The sequence below is a fragment of the Apteryx mantelli genome, chromosome 2, assembly GCF_036417845.1.
Source record: "Apteryx mantelli isolate bAptMan1 chromosome 2, bAptMan1.hap1, whole genome shotgun sequence".
Taxonomy (NCBI): Eukaryota; Metazoa; Chordata; class Aves; order Apterygiformes; family Apterygidae; genus Apteryx; species Apteryx mantelli.
In genome coordinates, this window is record NC_089979.1 from 126,248,237 (window position 1) to 126,272,958 (window position 24,722).

At 39.5% G+C, this 24,722-nt stretch overlaps 1 protein-coding gene across 7 annotated transcripts in view; it reads right to left on the reverse strand.

Annotated features, from left to right (window-relative positions):
* RARB (retinoic acid receptor beta) overlaps positions 1–24,722 on the reverse strand; it is a 337,815-nt gene that overhangs the window by 52,635 nt on the left and 260,458 nt on the right. For 5 of the 7 annotated variants that reach the window (XM_067291499.1, XM_067291498.1, XM_067291497.1 and 2 more), the window contains one exon: positions 16,758–16,906. The exons of the other annotated variants lie outside the window; for them this stretch is intronic. In XM_067291499.1, coding sequence (XP_067147600.1) covers positions 16,758–16,906 — 149 coding nt within the window. The remainder of the gene's footprint in view (positions 1–16,757; positions 16,907–24,722) is intronic. 7 annotated transcript variants of the gene reach the window in all.

The following is a 24,722-nucleotide window of genomic DNA, read 5'->3' on the forward strand; positions in this document are numbered from 1 at the left end:
TGGTATCTTATCTGCTGTGCTGAAAGCAGAGAGCAATACGTGAAACCGTATGTATCAAGCAGCAAGTAAAGCCAGTTTACTAAGTCTATTGGTTAAAACAAAACAACCTACTTAGTCAAAGTAACTTCAACACAATGCCAAAAAAACCCCACCTCATCCCACTTACCATTTACTTCTGTAGTATTTGTCTGTCACTGTGTCAAAAAATAAAGAGCTCTGTACAGAGCAGCAATGCTCACAGAGAATATTAAATGTATCAATAATATTTTGAACTCCATTATGTCACTGGTTATTTGAGTACAAAGGAAGTCATTATGAATAAGCCCTCAAAATAATGTTAAATGTTCAAGCTTATGAAGTCTACAAAATCGTTCACATCAACCGCTATGCTTAAATATCTGATAATCAATTCTCTCTTCTTCATTTTACAGCTGATTTTGGCAAGTCACATGATTTAAGGCTAACATTATGCATATCATGTGAAGAGAAGAATCATTTGGTCTTAGCAGCTTCTTAAAAATATTTTGCTAGCATAAGGTATGCCAAATCTTATTCACAGATGTAGCAGGCTTACAAGTTGAAAAATTGCACTGCAAGCCAGGGATAGGGTAATCAAAAGAAAAGGGCTATTGCTAGCTCAGTCTGTTTAAACAGCCTGCTCAGTTCATCTGGTTCAGCTTTGATTACCCCCAAATACAGTCAGCCATCTATGACTCCTGCAGATTTAGAGGCCATTCTTTGGTAAATTTGCAAATTAAGCTTCCCAGTGAAGTGTCTTGACACTACATCTCTAAAAGAAACAAAGGGGTAGGAAAGACTTTTCTGCAGTACAGTTTTATCAAGTCATTGATAAACTGCACTTTGAAGGCAAAAATAAGTAACAATAACAACTGAAAAGAAAATTCAGCCCACAGCATACCTACAGCTTCTGCCATTAGCTGCACTCTGAAATAGGGACTGTGTAAATATGCACCTTTTTACAGAGCAAATCTGTTCATGATGCATAACCTCATTTCAGTCTACTTATTTTAGCCATAAGTAACCCTCTACCCCTGCTAACCCTGCAAAACTTACCCGGGTAAGATATGAAGGACTTGGGTCCTGCTCTCTCTGGAGCATCAGCAGAGACATTTAGGCTCTGACTGATGAGACCTGCACAAACTCACTTTGCTTATGTGTTTGGGGAACCACACAGGTGCATTCATGAACAAAACACGACCTGCAGTACTTTTGTTACAGCTGGCAACAGTCAAGGAATAATCAATCTCCAGTAGGATCTGCAAGCAGGTTAGGGCAGACAGAATAAAACTTTTAGCTGTTAACCAGGAATATCTGGTATAAAAGTAATTGACAACGTGCAACTCCACAACTGCAACTGCATAGAAAGGTTTATAAAAGATAGTAAAAAGATGCTATAAAATGGCTGCAGACAGAACATAAGACTCCGCAAATAACAAAAGCTGCAAAAGCAGCTAAGGGGAAACCAAAATGAGCATATTTGTAGTTGCACAGCACTTTTCCAAGATGCATGCCCTGACTGTCCTGCTTTGGAAATCATGGCTTTTGTAATAAATTAACTGTCCAACATCATGGCTGGAAACCACCGCCTGCACAAAATGGAAGCAGCTACAAGAGCAAGCAGAGGAAGGCTTATTGCCAGGAAGCACAGCAATTGTGCTGCTTACGTATGTCAGGGCAGGACGGTTGGATCTTTGCAAAATAAATGAATAAACACTGCTGAATGTCAACAGCTTGCAGAGAACACCTAGAGCATGTCAACTGTGGTGTAGAAGAGGGCTTGGACATCCAGCCTCTGTGTCATTCTGTGGTGGGAAGCCATCTGGGATTTTTTGTTGTTACTGTTATTGTCAGCAGGAAATCTCTGCTCGCCACTCACATTTCATCTCATCCAGCCATTTATTCTGCTATAGCCTTCCACAGCAGGAGGAAGAAAACAAAATTTGCGATTTAAAGCAGGGTTTTTTATCAACAGAACTCAAAACACTTTACAAAAGTAAGCAAGTGTTACCTCAAATCTCGCACAGAGGAATACAGACCTGTGGACCTAAGAGCAACCTGCTAAGGGTGTAAAATGGCTATTCTCTTTTTATTATTTTTATACAAATGGAAAAGCTTGTAAGGTTTTAGGGTTTCCTCATTTCTTAAAAAGAAAAAGCCCCAGTGGACAGAGATAGGCAGATGAGGAATTTGTCACCCCTCTCTAAGCTATCAAAGTGGGAATGCTCATCTGCAACTGCAAGAAACTCTCCAGTAAAGCCAGGGAAGGCCACACTTGATAAATCCTAATAGTTTTTAAGGTGAAGAGAGTCTTGTGGGCCTCAGAGGGAAAGGAAGAAATAATTTCAACAACACAGTTTGAAGGAAATTATTCACGGGGCTACTAACAGCAATTAACCTTTGGCCGCTGGTAAGGCAGAAATGAAACCCATTTTTCATAGCACCCTAGACTAACACATTTTCTGATTCCACAAAGCTTGGCTTGAACTTAAAAACATGCCCCAAATAGTCAAAACTATTCATTTTTTTCTGCAAGTTTGAAATACTATTTTTCTTGCCAGCTGGCAGAAAGGCAGCTACTGACTGAGTGATCTCCCCAACAGGAAAGGATGGAAAATGATTGCTACTTGCCATGAAGTTTCTGAGCTTCTTTCATTCAAATGCAATCTGCAGCAACCTGCTCCGGTAAGAGTACGATAGTATCCATAAGACCACACTTAGATTTCTCCACAACTTCGACTTTCACTGAACTCCTGACCTTTTTAGCAAACGTGTCAAAGTCTCCTGACAGAGCAGTCATCACCTTGAAACAATATGTGAGGAGAAAGAATGCTTGAGATTTTCTGCTGTTTCACTTCAGTAATATAAACCGAGAGGAAGAAGCTGGTATGCACTTCCATCTGCTTTCTTCAAATTAAAAAAAAAAAAAAAGGAAATGAAATGTACAGAATTAAAAAGTTACAGTGAACCTCCTTTCACTAATGTCTATAGGATGATTTTTGGCCTGCTAGGAAACTCCAGATGGGAAGTGTAATGAATATAATTTAATATGACTAATAGGAGATCAAAGAAACATTTTTCCGAGTTGGAGAGCACTGAGATACTTCACATAGTTTAATGCAGAACACAGGAATGAGTTACTGCATTTTGCTATTTTTCTTATATTTTTGTTTATGCAAATCAATGCCCTTTAACCTAATTTGTGGAGGACCAGACCTATAACCCACTAAAACCATAAAATGTCAGTAAAATGGCAGTACAACTGGCTAGCACTTATCCAAAAGGCTATACATTGTTAACTGCTCATCATTTTCCTTTTTTTCCTCTTCTCCTATAGCACTTCAGGATTTATACCACCAATTAAGACAATAATGAGTGCCCCAGGCTGACCTCCCAGGAACAAGAATTAATTAAGCGCAGTATTTCTTAGTAAAGAATGACACTTTTCCAAGCCATTTATGTAGCTGCTCTCTTGCATGGAAACACAGTATCAGGAAAGACTCTCAGAACTGTTATCCCCCAAATATATAACTCTTGTAAGTTTATGCTCTTAATTCAGAAGGTCTCTTTTTCATCCATTGCGGGTGGGGGACAATATTTCAGGGGTAATGTCACAAAAGACATACATAAGATTTTTTATTTTCCATAAAGAGAACTATGAAGAAAAGAAGCTGCACATGAGCTAGTCTAACAAAGCAGTAGTTCTCCCAGTAAAAACAAAAAATCCCCACTAAGCTGTACCCATGCAGTAACGTGCAGATTCCTACAGTACACAGGACAAGGGAAAGAGTCATGTTAGCTATGAAATTATCATACTGCAACTACTTCTCTAAGTCTCTCAAATTAGCCTTTCCATTTGGCTGCTGGCAGAGGTAGAAACATGTAAAGAGAAAAGGGCAAGCTCAAACAAGAACCTGTATGGGAGGCAGAAGGCATGCATACGTGCCGAGGAATTTCCCTGCGTGAGTAAGCTTTGCTTCCTCCTCCTCTTTCAAACTTAACCAAGGCGACACACAAAGTTCCCATACGTATTTGGCACTGCAATTATTTAACAGGAGAGAGACATGGGGACTTTCATACCTTGGCAGTCAATAAAAAACCCCTTGCACTTCCCTGCCATCTAAAATTTATAGACTTGCTAGTTTCTAGCCTACTATCAGTAACCAAATGTTTATAGCCCAACTGAAATAATAATGCAAACTATGCCACAAATATTTATGTATGCCTACAAGCTGCCTGAATCACAAGTCCCCTTGCTCTAATAGCAAGACTCGCACAGCTTGTGTAGAGCCAGCTGTTTCCTCCTCTCTCTACAACAGTCCCAAAGTGCGCAGAGCGCCCCAGCCTGCCTTGCCCACCTGTGGGTGCTCACCTGTGGGTGCTCACGGGGGTGAGCTGAATGAGCTACACCTGCCCCAGGCTCCCACCCCCTGCTTGCAGGGCAGGCCAAGAGCCGACCCATGCTGCGCTGCTTCCTAGCGCATGCGTATTCTTAAAAACTTGCCTGTTTTTATTGTGTTTATCCAACCCGAGAGGAATTTTAAAACATTCCCCAGTCTGCGATACACAAGAAGCTTTCGTGGAGGGATAAAGTGACGTACAAAAACAACACAGAAACAAACCCCAAATATTCCAAAGAAATGGCACATACATAAAAACTCCAAAATAAAGCAGATGTCTTGAGCATTATGCTTCCTGATAAGTTTTTCAGGCATCCATCTGAATGGCTCATCAGCATACATTCATTATCTCCCCATAATTTTTTTTTTTTGCAAGCAGTTTTGACAACTGATCTCTAAACAAATATGTTGCATGAAACCCCTTGAAATCTGGCAAGTAATATCTTGCACTGACTACTTTATGCTGTCCTATTAATACAGAACTACCCACTAAAATCTCATAAAGTGCAAAATTTAGCAAAACTCTGATGCCTGGAAATTAGAAAATAGAGTTAAACACCCACAAATATTTAACTCTGGCTCTCTAGTGCTGGCAGTAGTCAAGGAAAATTACCTTTCCACACTACAGCTGAAACTCATTACAGACAGCGACAGCGGGGAGATGAGTTGGAATAGCTTGGCAAAACCACCAGTTTTGTTAAGAGTGATTAAGGTGGGCCATGCCCCTCTGCCTGATTCCTGCATACAAAGTACCCATGCACCTTACAAGACCACTTTGTCTAATTGCATTATTATATTGTGCAGAAAACAGAATTAGCAGGTCACCGTGACTGGGGCCCTGCACTGCCCCAGCGCTAGCCAACAGCATTCAAAATGATCTTTACAAAATGGAAAAACAGACTGAAAATGGTGGATTAAATGCAGTCTGTGCAAGCACTAGGTGCTATTCTTGGAGTGGCATTATTAATTACTAAGCTTCCAAAAAGTGCTAATAAGAATCATAAAGCAACACTAATCAGAAATATATATCTCGTTGTAAATCATGCTGAGACGTTGAAAAAGAAGTACAGCTTACATGACAAATAGAGTACTGCCCCCACTTTGCCAAGTTTTGGGCACTGCTGTTCATTCAGCGAAGGCGAAGGGAAACAGGACCCTGGCACAGAGCAAATTTAGAACGATCGGACAAGCAGCAAACATGACCTTTGAGGGGAGCATGAATGAGCTGGGGCTGATTAATCTAACAGAGGAAAATTTTAGCAGGATGCTTTCCTGTTTTCTCCCTCCTCTGCCAGACTTTAATCAATGGTCAGATTTAAACATAGAGGCTGACAAGATGATCATTCTTCCAATCTACCAAAATCACATGGAATAAGTGAGTAAGGGTAAGATTAAAGTCTTAGAATTTGGCTCCTGGGTGCCATGCTTCGCCTCTCCTGGTCACCTAAGACTGTCTTGCTTCTTTTCTTTCAAAAAAAACACAAACAGTTTTTTTTTTGTTGTTTCTGTACAGGTAGCAGTTGCCCTGCATCACCTAGGATAAAGTTGACTGATTAAGACCATTTGCAGTAGGATCAAGGAAAAAAAAAGGGGGGGGTTGTGCTTATTCATCTCAAAAATGGCGGGCTGCAGTGCTGTCTCTGAAACTCGTTGCTTAAATGTCCCTAGACCTGGAGCGCTGCCACCGTTCTGCACTAGCAGGAAGCACATGAGGATCACAGTGCATTTTGAAGAGAGGACCTAATAATGTACACGTATTTATCACACACGCACAGAGCTCCAGAGAGCCATGTACCCAGGCCTCTTCCTTGCTGGGAAGATTCACCCGGGAAAAAATCAGCCCACACAGTTGGAGGAGTGCACAGCAGCCCATCGGAGCGGCTGCACAGGTGCTATAAATCTCCATTTACCCTGGTAAGTGCATGCAAGGAGGGATACAGCACAGGCCACATCTGACAGTAATAGGACCCATTAAATTGTCACTTTTAAAGAGAATCTGAAATGGGAACAAACTTAACTCCATGAACAGGAATGTATTTCCTCAGTCTCACCACACGCAGGCTATTGCAGACACCACTCATTCGCGGTGGCGGGGAGTTTGGCTGGGGGCTCCTGGCTTTCTCCCTTGCGCTGGTGAGGCTCCATGAGTCTCCGAGGTTCACTGAGGTTATGTCTCTGTTATTCTAGCCAGGGCATCCAGAAACAATATATCTTTCCCCCCCCCTTTACACACGAATTATGAGTATGATAATGTTTTTAACTGCACAGTAACTTTTTCCAATAAAATATTAAAATGAGAAATTTTAAGTGTGACCATGTGAAACCACATGGAATTTTATACACAAAAATGTATTCTTATATCTCAGTTGTCTTTCTCAGCTGAGCTGTCAAAATTGCAGGGACTCCTGTATATTATCAAAGGGAAGAACAATTTATGAGTAGGGACCCTGAATATGCAGCAGACCAGCTGCAGTAATATATCAGTTAAACAACTAACATATTAATATACCAAAAATATCAGTTACAGAATTAGATGCATGGCTTCTTTAACATGAAAAATAGTTTTTTCTAAGTGAATACTGAGTGGCATCAGAGATGTCACCACTAAAGGTGTCTCCTTGTGTATGGAAAATCCATCTGAAATAAGCAGAATAATATAAAACATAAAAAAGGACACAACCTGTATGTACTTTCTACTGAACTTGAGAAACATGAAATATCCCCACTTAAAGACTATAGCAGGAGCCAGATAGAAGAAAAGATAAGGCAATGGGTATACTTTTAACTTTGATACTTTCTGACTTTTGAATGGCTACTCATAACTGGAACAGCTTTTTTTACTAAGAGATTTGTTTTGCTTTACAGGGGGGAGAGAAAGAAGAATGTATACAATAAACAACTTGAAGAAAGAATCTGTAAAGCTAACTTTATGGGAAATACCAAATCTTGGGGAGTTGCATACCACTGGCTTTCCTGGTTTATAGCACAAGGCCGAGATTTCATTAAGAATAGCTCTGGCTCTGCAAAGATGAATGGCTCTGGGAGCCACACTGCAAATTCAATTGCACTCCATTTCCAGAAGAAGCTAAAGAAAATACCCCTTTAGGAAATTTCCTTAAAGGCACATTTCATTCGGGATTAAAAAGAACCTCTGTTTCCGTTAGCGGGTCAGTCAATACACACAAAGAGCAAGGGAAGGTCACATTCTTAGGCCAAACAGAGTATTTCTGCAAATTGGGAGGCTGACCACTTGTGGACCGGGTGGTGGTTTACAATAACCAGAAAATAAAGATAGGTATATTTCTCAAAATAAATCCAGTAAGTAGCAAACAAAGAGCATCTGAACATATACTAAACATGTAAGTAAACAGAATTAGCTAATGGGTAATTCCATTTTGTACACTTATGAAAACCATTAATTTTGGATTTAGTTCTTTAAGATGTGCCAATCAGAAAATCTTTAAGTATTTTTTAGAAAAACTCAAACTACAATTTCAAAAGATGCCTAAAGCAAACAAAACAGTGACCCCTAACTGTCTCACCAGCGTGTAAGTCAATGCTCAGATCCAAACTCAGCAAACTGTTCCACGTCCCCCCTTTACTCCAGAGAAGTCTGGAAAATGGTGCACTTTACTGGGGGGTTCAGCAAGTTATCAAATCTAAATTCAACAGACTTTTTACTTGTGTATCTCTATCAATGTCCCACTACCCAGCTTACTTTTAAAAAGTTCCAGAGTTAGAAAATGAAATCAGGTTCACTGTAATTTTAGAATTCTGTAATTGTTGGTCAGTAAGTAAAAATAGAGTAGTATGGCATAGTGTAAAAAGAAATGTAGGTTACTATTGTTACTAAAAAAAAAAGAATATTTCATTTCCGAGATGTTTGCTCACAGATACCCATGTTCCCTTATCTACCAAATTATCTCTGCAAACAGTACTTTTAAAGATATTATTAAATAGTGTATTAAATATGGTGAAAAACTGCATTTTTTTCCGCAGTGTAATGACTTTCGGGGTGTGCAAGGACAGACTGTACTCCACATCTATAATTAAAGGCCACATGCGGTCCTTAAACCAATGGGGAGCTGTGAAATAGATTAAAAAGATGACAAATGATTGGAACAAAAGGGGTTTTTCTCCTCTCTCCAGTGTAATGTAAAATGCAAAAGTAAAATGCGCTAGAACCTACTTTCAGGAAAATAAAAACTCACTCTAAATCAGTCAGATAAAAATCATAAGACTTCTGGGAGGGAAAGCATAACAGACTGAATCACAGTTCACCTGCGTCTGACATCTCTTGTCAAGATGTCACTACCTGATTTGCATAGACAGGGCTTTTACCCATACATATAATTTACTAAATTCTGTTGAAGTCGTTGCAAACCAGGCGTACAGTACTGATCTGGTGCAAACCTCAGTTCTCTCAGTCATCTGCTAACAAGCCACAACAGTTATTGGCAGGTGAAAGATGGCTAGATAGGTGACAAACGCATTTACAAGGATTCTTTAGTACCTACCTTGGTGCAAGGAGCTATGATTTAACTTCAGTAATAACAGGAACATACACATGTAAATCTGAAGTACCTTCTATGCTTTACTGTACCTATTCTTAGCGCAGAAATGAGTAGACACTGGCAGAAGAGGAAGATTTGGCAATTTTAGTTTAATAATAGTAATGAACAAACTACAGCTATTATGGACTAGTTAGTGGAAAAAGACCCTGAAAAGATATGCCAAGGTCAGCAGACATTAAGGCTATATCTATATTAGGGAATGCTCTTGGGGACCGTCATGGGCACTGCGGCGGACTGAGGTACGACGGGAAAGTCCACGTCTACAATAGTTAACTCTTCTGGCCCCTGAAACAGGCTGGCTGGATACCAGCTGACTACGGGAAATGGTCACTTCACAGTGCCAAACCCTGCCCAGTGGCTGCCTGGTACAGCCAAAAGCCTCCCGGCTATGGACCACTGCAGCGCAGTGCCCAAAAACACGCCTGGCAACCGTTCATATTTACCGTAGATGAAGAATCTGATGCTATTCTCCTTTTTTTAAGAAAGCCTGCATTGACCGTGTCAGGAATTTTGCACGAAAAGGGAGTGTGGGATTTAATCCAAACAATTTTATGTCGCTATTTGACAGCTTATGCAAAGGAAGAGAGTAGCTTCCAATTCCTGTTTCCACAGGACATTAGCCCTCATACTTGCAAATAACTGGAACAGCATGGTTAGCATGGTTATAAAGTAATTTGGGATAATCCCTGCACTTTTATAGCACTGGCATCACTCCCAGAAACAAATTAAAATCATTAGTAAAAACAACTATTCTCACAGCTTAAGATGAACCCCTGGTCTATGACGAAGGGTAACCAGCAGGATATCAGGACGATTAGCTGCGGATATATGTTATACGTCCTCTGCGGACACAGACACTGGTAGTCTTTGTCTGCCTCTGCTCCAGTGCCCCAGCACAGCGGAGCGGCAGGGGTATAATCCACAGCTTGGTCTGGGGCCCAAAGCCCTGGAAATCAAATTTGACATTCAAATGCACAACACAGTTTTCATTTTTATTATCTGACATGGTTGGCAAATAATTTTGTTCTTCACTCATGTCACTCACGCAACTCAGAAATGAGATTTTAAAATATATGGTAACACAAAATTTTTATTTCCGATTCCATCTATTTCATCATTTTTACTTGCTCTCAGTGGACTTCCAATAAAAATACACTATAAAAAACATGAAAAAAAAAGTATTTGGGGAAAGTTTTTGCTTCTAAACAAGAAGAAAAATTAATTAAGAACTTATGGAAACACAGATAGCAGCTTTTTAAAGGAAATCTGACTTTCCTTTTTTTGTTAAACACTGAAGTCTCATAGTCAGAGCATTAAAACAATCAGATCTCCCCTGCTAGCGTGAAATATACAAAAATCTCCAGTTTTTCAGTACAGAATTAAAATCACTTGCAACCCTTTTACATTTTTCTCCTTATGGCAGTGTTTTCTGCAACCAAATTGCTTAAAACACTGCTACACTGCAAAGAGCTCAGAGTTTAAGATCAGCTGATATTAACAGGATGCAGAAATATATCTTGAAAAACATTTTTCACCTTCCTCTAAAAAATGATTGTTGATTTAGCTAAAACTAGGAACAATTTTCCATGATTTGAGGAATTTTTCATTGCTGCGCATGAACAACAGCATGTATTTGTACTGTCACTTACTAATACAGCTTAAATGGAGACGAATACAGCTTGATCATTCAAGCTGATCTATATTTCACTTTGAACTGAAAGAAGATTTTACAATTGCATACGTGCAAACACACAGTATAACTTCTTTCCCTGGTACAATTCATATACTCCCTGTGGCTGAATATCTAAAGCTCAGAAAAAAATATTTTCAACTATGCATTTCTTATTTTTATACCAGTTTTAGGTGATAAAAACATGCCAGAAAAACAAAGCCAAACAAAAATATGGAATAGTAGTTTGCTGGTTTTATGAGGTTTGCTTTTATTTTTACTTTCAGTGTTAGGTAACTTTGAGAAAATTCTATGTCTGGATCATTATTCCCAGTAAGGGGGCATAAATACAGGCTTAAACATAATTACATTATAGCTGGAAGTCTACATGTGCAAGAGCGTGGTTATCAAAAAGAACTGCTGCTTAAGATCCCTCTACAAAATCAGAACTACCTAAGTAAATTCAAATCTGCCCCCATATGATTTAACAGGCATTAATAAAATAAAAAGGCATCTGTCCTGAAAGACACTTCTATAAAGGGAACACTTACAACAACACCTGAACCATTTTAGTCCACCGCAATATTTTTCGCAGAACACAGCACATCTTTGTAATCACACTTTAAATAAATCAAAGAAAAAATTCAAAAACAGTTCTAACTTTTAATCAGTAGCATTCTATAAACCAGTTGTTGATCACTCCTCGTGGATTCATAATGGAAGGAAAGCTATCCTTCTTTCACGATAAAAGCCGATCTGAGAATACTCAGTACTGAATTAGATTTATTTACATTTTTGTCTGTTAGCATCAACAACAAGCAGGGAGGCAGGCACCTTGATGGTTCAGACAAAACTGCTGGACCACAATAAACCTACTCTCTTCTATGCTGTACTGTCTTCTCTTCCGAAACTGCTTTAGGCATCTTTGCTAGCCACCGAACTGAAGCCAGGAACCCAGGCGGGGTTTTCAGCAGAGGAATGCCATCTTTTAAACGCCTCAAACAAGGGACAAGGCTTGAAGAGGCAGCTGAATCTGCCAGAGCACCAGCGTCTCCTCCTCAGCCGCACAATGATGCCATTGTGGGCAACCAGCCCCCTGCACCCGATCCCCCTGTCTGCAGGCCTGGCTGCAATGACGAGCGAAGTCAGGACCAAAGGGTTGAGCTTTCTGTGATGGCCCTGTAACCACTGGGACCAGCTGGATAAATCCGAGTTGCTCACTTTGTATGGAATTTGTTTGCGTGCTATCTAGCAACGCTCAAGAGACCAGGGGAAAAAAGAGATTTTAAACATCTTTCATTGAGGTCATGAAACAAATGAGTAAATTTCAAAGCCTGCCTCGGAAATGCCATGCAGTTTTCAAAATGGAAAACTTGTAAAGAAGTTGAATATTGTAAATGTACTGTACTTTACACATAAAACGATGGGTTGGCTCTGGAATTTCCCTTACAAATTACAACTGTGCTGTGAAGATTGATTTGTTTTTGAGATTCCAATATACACAAAGCCATTGACAGGCTACAATACATTTCTGCCTTTTGCAGCATAAAATCCAGAAATAAACACAAAGCTGAAATTTTTTAAAACAACCAAAAAACCTGACTGCTGAATTTGACTGACCAAAGTGAGAAAAAGTGCAGGGTATCAACCTGCTGAAAGCTGCACATCTCTGCTACATCTCAAGTTTGGAAAGCAAGCAGTAAGGTACCCTAAATCTGTCATCACAAATAAAATTTTGGGGCTGAACATATTAAAACAGTAAAATTATGAAACAAGAGATAGCTTAAAATTATTTAGACAGTTCCTAAACTTTCACTGTGGTTCGTAAACACATATTATGAAATATTCCAGCCCCTAAAAATCTTAAAACACCAGAATATCAAAACAAGACACACAGCAGTCTTTCTGGTGGGAGACAATGTTGAGGACTGTGATACTGAGTAGACAGAAGAGTCAGTTAAAAAGTGGGCGTTAGAATAGATAAAAGGAGAAAGCGTTTGACAGGTGAGGCTATGAGGTTGTTCCCAGGTGCACAGAAGAGTAAGGCCCAAGGCTGACAGCAAGGAGGGAAAGGGAGGGAAGGACTGTAGAAGAAACCAAGAGGAAAGTCAATCACCACAAGAAGACCACAGCATGAGGAAGGGTTGGACACTGAAGGCAGCTGAGGGTAGATTTCAGGGGAAAAAGCACATTGTGTGAATTACAGTTACACAGACGAGCAACAATATTGTGGTATAAAGTCTGAAAAACAGGAAGCCATGAGATTTCATGTGGTGATGTTTCAGGAAGAGAGACAGAAAGTTCTGTCCTCACGAATCTGAGTCCAAGGTAGCAGCCAGACGAGCTAGAGGGCACACCAGGGAAAGATGGTAGGGGGAGAGGTCAGAACGGGAGGGATAACTTTGGAAATCATCCATGGGTAGGTGACAGCTGAGGAAAGAAGAAATTTCCAGTGAAGTGTTTCACAAGCTGAGCATCATGAGGTCATAATAAATGTCAACAGCTCTCCAATGGTTTAGTACTGGAATGGTCCCCATTAAGAATATACCCTTTATTAGCAAAATATTGCCATATCCTACCCCAAGCCTTTGGCACACAGACCACTGGTCTACTGTAAAGCAGTTTAGTTGCTGATGCTTTTGAGACAGAAAACCAAAGAACAGAACCTCAGGGAATAGCAACAGGAAGTGGATAAAGAACCATTTAAAGAGACGTTAAATAAACAGTGAACAAAGTAGGAGGTGAATCTGAAGAAGAGAGCCCTAGAAGTCAGGAAGAAGAAAGCCTGCTGAATCAAAGGCAGTAATCAACCCCAAACCTCAAGGACAGAGAGCTATCCCTTTGACTGAACTAGGAGGACACTGCTAATGATCACTGTGATGGCAGCTTCACTGGAGCTCAACATGGACAGGCAAAAGAAAAGGAAACAGAGAACCAGAAGAAAATCAAGGGAGAGCCAGCACAGAAGAACAAAAGGAGCACAGTCCTAATCAGAAAGACAAATATGATCCAAGGAGAGTTTTCTGTTTGTTTTTCCACAGAGAAACAAGACTGCCAGGAATTTGAAGGGAAAGGTAAATGAGTCAGAAAGGAGAAAGGAAAAAGACTTGAGAGAAGGTTCTCAGAGCAGAGGGAAGTGTGAAAGCAGAAGAAAAAAGGAATGAGTTCAAGGTTTAAACTCACAGAAAAAAGATAGCAAACTGGGTGACGGAAATAGGAGTGAAGAAAGAGAAAATGGCAACAAGGTCGATAGAGAAAAAAAAAAACAAACTCATACATGATTAGAATGATATTCTCATCAAGTTTCTCATGAAAATGAACTTTATGTAATTCAGCTACCGTGAGGTTTTCTCTCCCTGTCCCAGCATCTTTTCAACATGTTGGTCACTTTCAGCGAAACTGAAGATAGCAATCTCCAAGAAAATTCAATTCTTTGAAATTGCATGAAAGTGTGTGTTCAGGTAACAAAGAAATATAAGTATTTTCTAACTAGAGGAAAGGCTGTAACGTGAATTCTTCCTTATTACTGTTTCCTGATTCACCAGAGAATTGGCACAAAACTACAGTGTGATAGTGAGTAGACGTCTTAAATGAAACTCATACTTTCCTATAAACCAGTGTCAACCAACTGAAAGATAGAAATCCACAGAAAACAAGACTTCCCCAACTGAGGTACTCAATTATTTAAGCTTGAGAGACAACTGGCTCTTTTTTTTTTTTAATGAAGACGGCTGGGCAAAAAGAGAAGCATAAAGTAAGAGTTGATAGTGGGAATGGAGGGTGAAGAAGATTTGAATACAGGTGGGAATCTAGGTAGCTGGAAGTAAGGAGTACAAGCTGGTAGTGTACAGTACAGGAGCAAGAAATGAATGTGTGAAAGCAAGTGTAAAACAAAGATCAAGGGAAAGAAAAATAGAACAACAGTACAAAAGGACTCAAGAGAAAAGGGTAACATTATTTGGAGAAAAAGTAGAAATTGCCGGTGTGGAGGTTCTGAAGATGGCTCTGGTGTTGTGGTCACATACTGCTGTCTGCTATTATTCATCACACCACTTCTGTTGACCTGAAAGCTCAGACAATTTTTAACAGCAAATGTAGTACATGACTTTGTCCACCAAAGGAATCACTGGTTGACTCAGTGGTCTCATCATGTTCTTTGCCAGTGCATAGTTCTCACTAAGAAAGTTGATCCAATTAGTGGAATGGATTGCTTACATCCTAGTCAAACCTGTTGAAAGCTAGAGTCAACTAACCCAAATATTACCAGTTTCAAGCATTCACATTATTGCTTTGGAATCTTGTTATTTCTCACAGACTGACAGGTTTTGTATGTAATTCATCTTTTGGGGTTTTTTGGTTTTTTTTAACAGCAGCTATCACTAAGTGCTGAATTACCCCATTTTGCAAATTAGCAAATAAGTGAACATGGGTTTTTTTTTGTTAAATAATGGTTAACACATTACAAGATGGATTTCGTCATGTATTTTGACAAGCGTGATCTTGTTTTAATTATTTATGAAAATGCTTTGCAGTATGCCAATAAAAGCCCTACAGTATATTTTAGCATATTTTTCAAAAATAATGAAGTCTGAGGAATGCGTGACCTTTCTGCCACAGTCTACAATTACGTCTGTGCTTCGAGGGAGTGTGTGGGCAAGCGAATGACACTACTGTTTGTGTTTTAGCATATGAGTATGATGGGATTTCCTATTTAATGAAATCATCTATAGCACATTTCTATCATACTTCTTCTTAACAGACACTGAAATTTCAACAGTTTTGGGGCATCTAAAAGAAAAAAATACAGACATGATATCCAAGCAAAACCTCAATACCGAAAAGAGATTCTAAAACAAAGGTGAGCTTAAGTAGTTACCTTCCACTACCTCAGCATCTGAAATTAGAAAACAGGGGGAACCCGACTCTAATCCTGTAGCTTCTTGCCTAGTGGCACAAACTCAGGGTTATAATATTTTACGACAGTATAAAAGGCCACTAGCATGGGAGAAGTTGTAAGATAAAAGGATAAAGCAAAAATGCCTAACTGTACAGTATCGGGAAAATATTGTAATATTTCATATGAATTAACCAGTAAAATAGCTTTCCATTAATTTCTTCTACCAACTTTATATGGATGTAGCACCTGTCGTATTCTGGTCATGAATTAAGATTTACCATTGTGCTAAGCACTACAGATAATTATTTTAATTTGAAAGATTAAAATCACAGATCTTTTGTTTAATTGCTGAAAAAAAAAAGTTGTATCAGGGTACCATAACTAATGAAGTTAACTATGAGACCAGCTGCCCTGTGTTATCTGTTCTTTAGAATTTCCACCACTGCCTTAGCTCCTGCACACATGCTATTCATTGTGTATGCACCTCTAACAGTTGACATAATGCACGACTCAGCTGACATTGCTTCTCTGATGTGTATCTCGTCTGTAGATACATTCTCCACTTTAGAACTGCATATCGTATTACCGTATCCAATGGAGAGTCAGTTCATAGCCTGACAACCACAGTACTGAAAAGTAGCAAGCAGACATACCCTGAATGCCAACACTGTAGTCTGCCAGATTAAATTTTGTGAATACCATCCTGCTAATTTGTCCTCAAACTCCTGATTTGACTTGAGATGAGTTTGGGGTTAGAGACTATGCCAAAAATTTCCAGATGATCAGATCCTTTTCCAAAATTTCACCCTATGGAGACACATGAGGCAGCAGCACACACAAAAAGCAAGAAAATGATCATGGGAATCCTTAGGTTATACCTGATCTACAAAAAGACAATGTAGAGTCTCAAAGCATTTTCACAATATGCTTTGATTATCTTTACATCTATGATCACATTCTCACATTAGTCAATACCTATAGAAGTCTCTGAAAGACTGACTTTGGCAGAACTAATGAAGGCAAATAATTCCAGGCGTGATAGTCATTTACACGGTTTTACTCCTGTATTAGAATTAATTCACATGAGCAAAGGCACAGGTGTCTTTGGAGACAATCAAGTCACACCAAACTTCACTGCTTAGCCTCTCTCTAAAATGAAATGCAGCACTATAAAAAGAAAGGGAGGTTTTGGCACTCACCTTACATCCCTCACAAGCACTGACACCATAGTGATATCCAGATGACTTGTCCTGACAGACAAAACAGGGCTTGTAAACACGAGGGGGTGGAAGTGGTGAAGGAGGGCTTGGAACAAGTTCCTCAGAACTGGTGCTCTGAGTTTCAACTGCTACAAAAGAAAAAAGAAGTGAAAATATGATTTAGTAATTCATTAATGAATTTAAAATACCCGATTATGTGCTGCCTTAGAACTATTAAACTGGCCCATATCTTTGTTTGTATAATAAATGTTCATTTGGCCTTCCTAGCAAAATTTAAGGGGGACTAAAGTAGAAAAAAGCAGTGACAAAACTACATGTTACAGCCTCAAAAGCAAAGTTTAAAGTGTCCAGAATGCAATGTTCAGCTTTTTCATGATCTGGCTACTCAGCACCACAAAAGGCACGGGACCTCAGCTCACTTCAGATACATAGCTTGAATCTCTTACCAGGCACCAAACATGGACAACCTTGGCCTCCTGTGCTGGTTTTAGCCTACTGAATTACATGGGACCCATGTGTGCACACTGAACATCAGCCATCAATGGGAAACTGCTGGTGGCATGTCCCCTTGCAGTACCAGCCTTGCAGCTTGGAGAGCTCTCATATCCTTTGCCTGTGCCTTCGAAAGGTAACACTTGCAATGCGCCACTCTACTTCTGGGAGGATGGGAAATGCATCAGCATTCATGTAAAGAGACAAATGACTGAAGTGTAAGACCAGAAGCGAAAATTATCTGAACAAACCTTCATTTTATTTTAATGTGTAAAACTAGCACAACCCAGCAACACTTTTTTACAAACTTTAGGATTTGTAATATCAGGAAACCTCCCTGAGGTTTCATACATTCATACATACTTTCATACATTATGACCCCATGTCCCTTTATTGCCTTAATATTTCTGGACGACCATTTGTTTTGCACCTCTTGAAGAGGTATCCCTTTCAGGGAAAGGACAAGAAAGCTCTAAGACACAAGATAAGACATGTGAACTAGATCTTTTTGAAACATCTGCATTAGTTTTCTGTGATATGCTGTCATCATTCTTCACATTTATTGTAGATGTGCAATACATTTTCATGTTTCACTTACTTGTTCTGCTGCTTCTCAGATAAATCCCTCTAACTTTTCAACAGATACACAGAAATGACAGAATCTGTGAACTCAGATCTATCCAGAAATATTAGGCACTATCTGCAGAGTTAAATCTCAAGAGCATTAACAGCAGGACCTGAAGCATATTACTCAATGGAAAATTTTAGATAAGATTTACTGTACATGATATTTTTCAGATTACTAAGATGATACATTTGTATTAAATTCATGATTCATCACCAACTAGTGTTCTTCAGAATTCAGAGGGGATCACTGAGCATCATACAACTTTTGATTACTTGTTAGAGAATGGCCAATATCTGCTATTTTTACTAGCTACTACCAACTTCAAGGACAGACATTTCTTGAGGAAAAAAAACACGCTAGAGTTCAATTGTAAGCAAATAAATATCTTTTCAACAGGAACAATTTATTTATGTACCTATCAGTAATGAGGCTTGTGTGAAAAAACACAAAAGTAAAAAAGCAATATGTGACCCAGTACAATAGGACATTAAGACCATGTCCAGAATTATCATTATCTGTTTCAGAACCTTTCCAAACCAAATATCTGCAGATTCCTACTGGACCAGGCAAACTTTATTAAAGTTCTTCTTTTTTAATGAAAAAAAGAGATGAAAATGACCATTTCTTTTCAATAGTAATTTTTGGTATTTAAGAGAGACAGAGTGCTATGTTATTGATTTGTGCACAGTCATCCTGCTTAAATCAATAATCTATTAGTACTTTTAAATTAAAGTTAGATTCATCACATGCCCTTGAGAGGCCTCAAACATTCTGCTCCTTATTTCACGCCAGTATGTGAATTTTAGCAGCTCCCAATCACGCTATGGAATGATAAAACTTCAGCTTTAAAACTCTGCAATATCAGCAGACAATGTGGTTCATATTAGCTCATTCAACTCTCCCAGTCAGTCTAAAAGGCAGCTTTTAGGCTTCCCCTGGGAAAACTGGGTTGTGTCATTCAATAAAACAACTGCACTCCTGCAATCCTTATGTGATTTCAGTTTGGAAAAAGCAGTCTTTTAGGAATAATACTGATCCACTTTTGCTTTTTTGATGATTTCGTTCTAAATAAGCACCAGCATCCAATAGTAGTGTTCAAACCACTAACCATATGTGCAACAGAGGTCTGTCAGCCACTGGCCAAGCAACAGGAACTTGTGATACTCCAAAGAGATAAGGCAGCCAGCTCAGTTCATAGATACACAAAGTGTAGTCAGCAACTCAAGATCTGAAGATGCCGCTAGAGAATTTTTTGCTGGATAATTTGTAAAGGAATATGAGAGGGAAAAAACAAACCAAAAGACCCTCCCCAAAACACCCAGACATATCTGCTGCTAAAATGGCTTAATCCATTCAATAGAATATTTGTGTCAGATGAACAACTGTCCACAGAGTTTTTTATTTTTCATAAGAAAGTGCATGTCAGGAACACGTCCACTTTTGATCACAGGCAAGATGGCCTTCTTTCTGGAGGAGCCGTGAACTTGTATTACATGGGTTCGACTCCTACTGCTGCTCTGACTTACTATTCTTCTGTGGGTTTAGCCTCTTGAACTCTTTATCTATTGAGAAAGGTATATAATGCCAGTGTGGAAGTGCAGAAATCAGGTGCAGGAGATTGCAGCAATTCACGCTTGACAAAGTATGAATGAAAAGAGCTAAAGGTTTAGTATAAAGCATTATTACTATATCATGCAGGCAGCTACACCAAGCAGAATTTACTGCCTTCTATACACAGCTGCACACAGGAGTTAAAAAAAGGGGGGGGGGGAAAGGACGGTTGATGTTTTGATGTTTCCAGAAAATGCATTTAAAAAAATATTCTTACAATTTCAGGAACAATTTAGTCAAAAGAGAAAAAAAAAGTCCACTTCTTTCAATGTCCTGCTGTTTTGCCCCTTTAATGTCCTGAAGGATGGGACAGTTCAGGATCTCCACTCACCTGAGAAAACAGAGCCTAAATGCAGTTACAGCACACCTGAATGCCACTTAAACATACCGGGATCTCAAACAATAGCTCGCTTCACAATTCCTAACATGTCTGAAATATTTCTAAAGGTTAGATAAAGTAGCAGATAAGATCTTTAAAAGCACAGTGTGCTTTGTGCGAGCTAATTTACTGTTAGCTAAACCATGCTGACAGATAGAGGTATTTTACTCTGTGACCAATTAGAAGCAGGCAGGCATTATGAAATGCCTTTCATTTCACTAGAAACTTAGATTATTAAGCTTGTATGTTAATGCACACTTTGGACAGTTGAGTCTTAAAAGAATAAGAAGTTGTAAAGCAAATGGCATTTCCTGGATAGCCTCAAGGGAATTTTGAATACTGAGCTCAGGGTCCCTGGTGGGAAGCAGCAATTTCAACTAATTAGGGTGAATAGCAAAGTGTTGCATTTGGTCAAAACATTCTGTTAACCCTCATTTTTGTTGGCACCAACACGAGTCTGGATTTTTTGCCTTTTTTTTGTGAATTCACTGCAGGAGTGCAAGGCACACAGCTCACATACATCAGGCAGAAAGTCAAAGGAAACGCCAAAGTTCAACTAAAGTACAAGTAATTAGAACCAGATTCTCCACTGCTTGTATGTGTGCATTTGATTGTAGAAGTTATTTATAAGCCTCCAAACACTTGAAAAAATAACTATATACTGTAGATCATCTAATTTTTATGTCTAGTCTGGAAAAAACAGTCTGCTTTTAATCATCTTCCAGGAAAAAGCCAGGAACTGGGAAAGTGGGTCTCAGTTGTTTCAATACAAATTTCTCTCTTTCATGTGCCACATAAAACTATACTATAAAATTAAATCCAAAATATCATTGACTCAAACCCCTCACCCAATTTTTTTTTAATAAAAAACTTCTTTGAATTTGTCATGCTTAAATAGTTTGCATTGTTACGAGGGTTTTTTTTAACTGTTGTTTGGAAGACAGACAAGAAAAAAAAAAAAGAGTGAGAGAGAAAGAAAACATTATGGTGGAGACTTGCCAGCCTTGACTTAGTAACCTGGCCATGACCCTCCAGCAAGTGTGTGTTTGACCCGGTCACACATGATTCTGGCTGTGTACTGTTGCTGGGTTATAAGTCCCAGATATTTTTACCATATATACAACAGGTGCGGATCATAGGCAACAGAAAGACAAAAACAAAGTCTTGCCTTGTGTGAAGATGCTGATTTTCTTTCTTTCAAAGAAACCACCAAAAGCAAAGAAGTCGCGCTACAATTTCATTTATTGACACTGTCTGTGCTTGATTATTGTCCTCCGTGGGAATTTACACTGAACCGTGCAGTGGGATACACTGCATGGAAGTAGAAAGGACTGAGACCAGGGAGAAGGAAGAAAAGGCTCAGGGGAAACAATGTACAAAAGATTAATCAACTTATATTGTATTATTGAATTGCAACATCGGAACTACAATCACAACCTTTTCTTGTAGGGCTGAACATGTATTAAGGCTCACTAAGGAATGCTCTTTATTGAGAGTGAATACAACATACCTGGATTAAAACATAGGCTACCATGATAACTCCAGATTGAGACAATGTTATCAGGATTTTCACAAGTACTTAAGGAAATCTTTTTTCTTCCACATTTGAGGTTCATTTGTTTTTTTGTGTGCGGGTCCTGCTAGCTGCACACATCTGTCATAAAGCTACTATGTTAAATATAAGTTATTCTGTTTTAATTCATCATTACCACTTTTCCAGCATTAATTTTAATCAAGTCATAGTTCAGCTTTACATGACAGTCTAGGTCTTAAAGAGGCAAGATTTGGGCTGAAAGACAAAAATAAAAGTCTCTAGGCTTGCTTTTACTATGAAAAGGGGCATTACATTTTCAAAAGGGACATCAGAAGATTAAGCTTTATAATCTGGCTTCTACTTGAGAGTGCCCAAAACAAAATTATTTCTTTCTGTTATTTGAAAAGCTAAAGAGTATCCCATATATCTTCATTAAGTACTGTTAAGGATTTCTACAGTATGCTTTAAATAACAGTGACAAAAATAATAAAAAGTCCAGGCCATGGAAATCAGAAGTCCAATCTGCAAGTTCTTATTAACGGTCAAACTGCACATAAGGTCATCCAAAAGGTGCCTCAGACTAGGTCATTTTAAGAGCTGTGCCTACAGTACAGGCTCCTGCTGCCAATGGCTATCTCCAACAAGGTGCCAGCCCTGATAGGCCCAGCTGAGCTGGCAGTCTCTAAAGCCGAAGTGCTTTTATGGCCATAACTTTGTCAGCAGAGCAGCGATTTGGACAGCTGGCTCCCGTTTAGTCCTGTCTGGGAGCAGAGCGGTCCTGCTGAACTCTGCTCTCCACCCTGGGACTACAAGAAGTTAAGCACGCACTTTACGTTGATATTCTTACTCCAGCGAAGTTCCAAGTATAAACTTGGCCATTGCTCCACTGAAGACATACATAAAATCAGGATAATCCTTCCTTTCCCCTATTCTTTTGCATCAGGACAGTATTTTCTTCTCCCCACACTTTGGCACCTTGTGTGTTTAGACTGCAGACTGTTTTGGGTAGGGTCTCAGGATATGTTGTGCAGTAACTAGCGCTGAAGGACCTTCAAACGCTACCCCAATGCAAATAGTAGCTATGCAGACCTGTGAAGGCTTTCATTTCAAATACTTAAGTGTTTCAGTGCTAAAATCCTCATTAACTTCAAAGGATGAGTCTAAAAAAATGGCTTCTTCATATTCAGCAAATGCATCTGCTGTGTGTATACCAAGTCAAATCTGCAACCTCGAATGGCAAAAAGTGTTTACTCTCATCTGCTGCATTTCTCCCAGTTAAGAACTGGGAGAGAGAGATGCATCATATTCCTTCATGCCTTTCATCAACAAAATTGCCCAGTTTCAATTGCAAATCTGTAATGTTAACCAGTAGAGTCAAGTAACAGAAGTCAGTGGAGTCAGTGGATACTGATCTTGGCCATATGACAACAGTATAACCCTTTAAAACCCTTATTCATATCAGGTGATTAGGGCCAGGAAATACAGTTCAGTGTCTTATTACCATCATACCAGAGCTATCCAGATTTATTTCCAGTAAATCAGAACACAACAGCATCTGTCATTTGTTTATCATCTTGTTGTAGTCTTATAATTTCTGTTCCTCATTGTTCATTCATAGCACAGATTTATTGTTCCTACAAATATCCTCTGTTGGTTGCCCAGTAAAGTATTTTGTTTTGTAATATCCTTTTCTGTTACAGCACAAACAGTCTGGCCTCTAATTAATCCATTTGTTACGCACACAAACTCAGTTACCTGGCTTTTTAGTGCCATTTATTAACACACGCAAGTGGTCCTGCCTTGCCAGCACATCTTCCCACGTGACATCCTTGCACAGGCTGCAGGTTCGTGACCCTCTGAACAAGTCTCCTCGGGCCGCGCCGTCCCCGGCCTGCTCTCACGGGAACGCAGCGCAGTCTCTAGCACTTCTGATCCTGCCACTTGAAGCTGCATGCAAGAGCCTGCTCCCTTTCACCTATCCAATCTACCAGTATGGTATCTATTACTGTAGTATTTGAATAACCCATGAACATTCCTATTTTTATCTTTGTAACACGCAAGTGAGATAAGGGAAGGGCTATTCTTCTCACTTTAGAGATGGGAAACAGAAGCACTGACAGCCGAAGAGTCTCGTTTGCCTAGGTCTTAAATTCCTAAAAAACTGCAAGCAGCACCCTTGTGGGATTCTGAACAGCAACCGAGAACCTAACTGTAACTTCAGTACAACTTAATCAAAGCCGTCCTCAGTACATTTAATTCAGGGCTCTGACGCACTCCCCAGTTCGCAGGCCTGAGCGTGTGCCCTGCTCACCTGCTGACTGTAAGACAGTCCTTCTGACCCCTTGAGAGCCATGGTCTCTCAGACCAAACTCATCTTCATTTTCTGATCTCAACAGCCAGCTAAGAATCAGCCTGCTGCAAGATTACCCCCCCTTCCATACGATGACCCAGGAACATCCCAGCAGACAACAGAAGACCCATCCTGATCGAAGTCCTGCTTCCCGCCATGAAGGTGACTCAGCAGCATGGCTGTGCAGTGGGCCACTGTGGTTGACACATGTGGAAGCAGCACTACAAACTGCCTCAAAAATCTCTACTCTTGACTAAAGTGTCCAACCCGCCACAAGCCTCATTTACCACTGAGATATAAGCTTGAATTTAACAGGCAGGCAGTCAGGAAAATTGCCTTTCTTACACACTGAGCACATTTGATCTGGAAATCATCAGTATGCCCTGACCACATACTTCTGAATGAAACTTCCCCGAAACCTTTTTCAGAAGCTACTGTGGCAGTGTGTTGTGCTCCAAAGTGCAAGAGCACCTCTGGTGCATCTCTTAGTAAAGTCAGGGCTTCTGGTGACTACAAAACCAGTCAATACCCATATTTACTATAGGGAGCAGTAAAGGACAATGAGGAGGCTGCCACCAGACTTTAAGAGCACATTCGTATGCTGCAATAAGCCATAGGTTTGCTCAGGAGGGCACTTCAGACAGCAGCAAGGCTGACTCCAAAATGCCATAGACTGAAATGCTTGGTTCTCAAGCCCTACCTAGCTCCACTAAAAAAGAGAGGAAGTCCGTATAACTAACACAGGATTTGTACTGACATGGCTTTTTCAAAGAAAACTGTATTTTCTTCAAGGCTGTTTTTTTACATTTATATCAGCAAAGCAATTCTACCTTTGTGTTTATGTGTATGTGTAGCTATATAGACATATTTACACTTGAGCAAATGTGTAAGGAGAAAGCTTGTCATGATTAATTCTAGTACGGGAAAAAAATACATTTGGTTATAGCTGT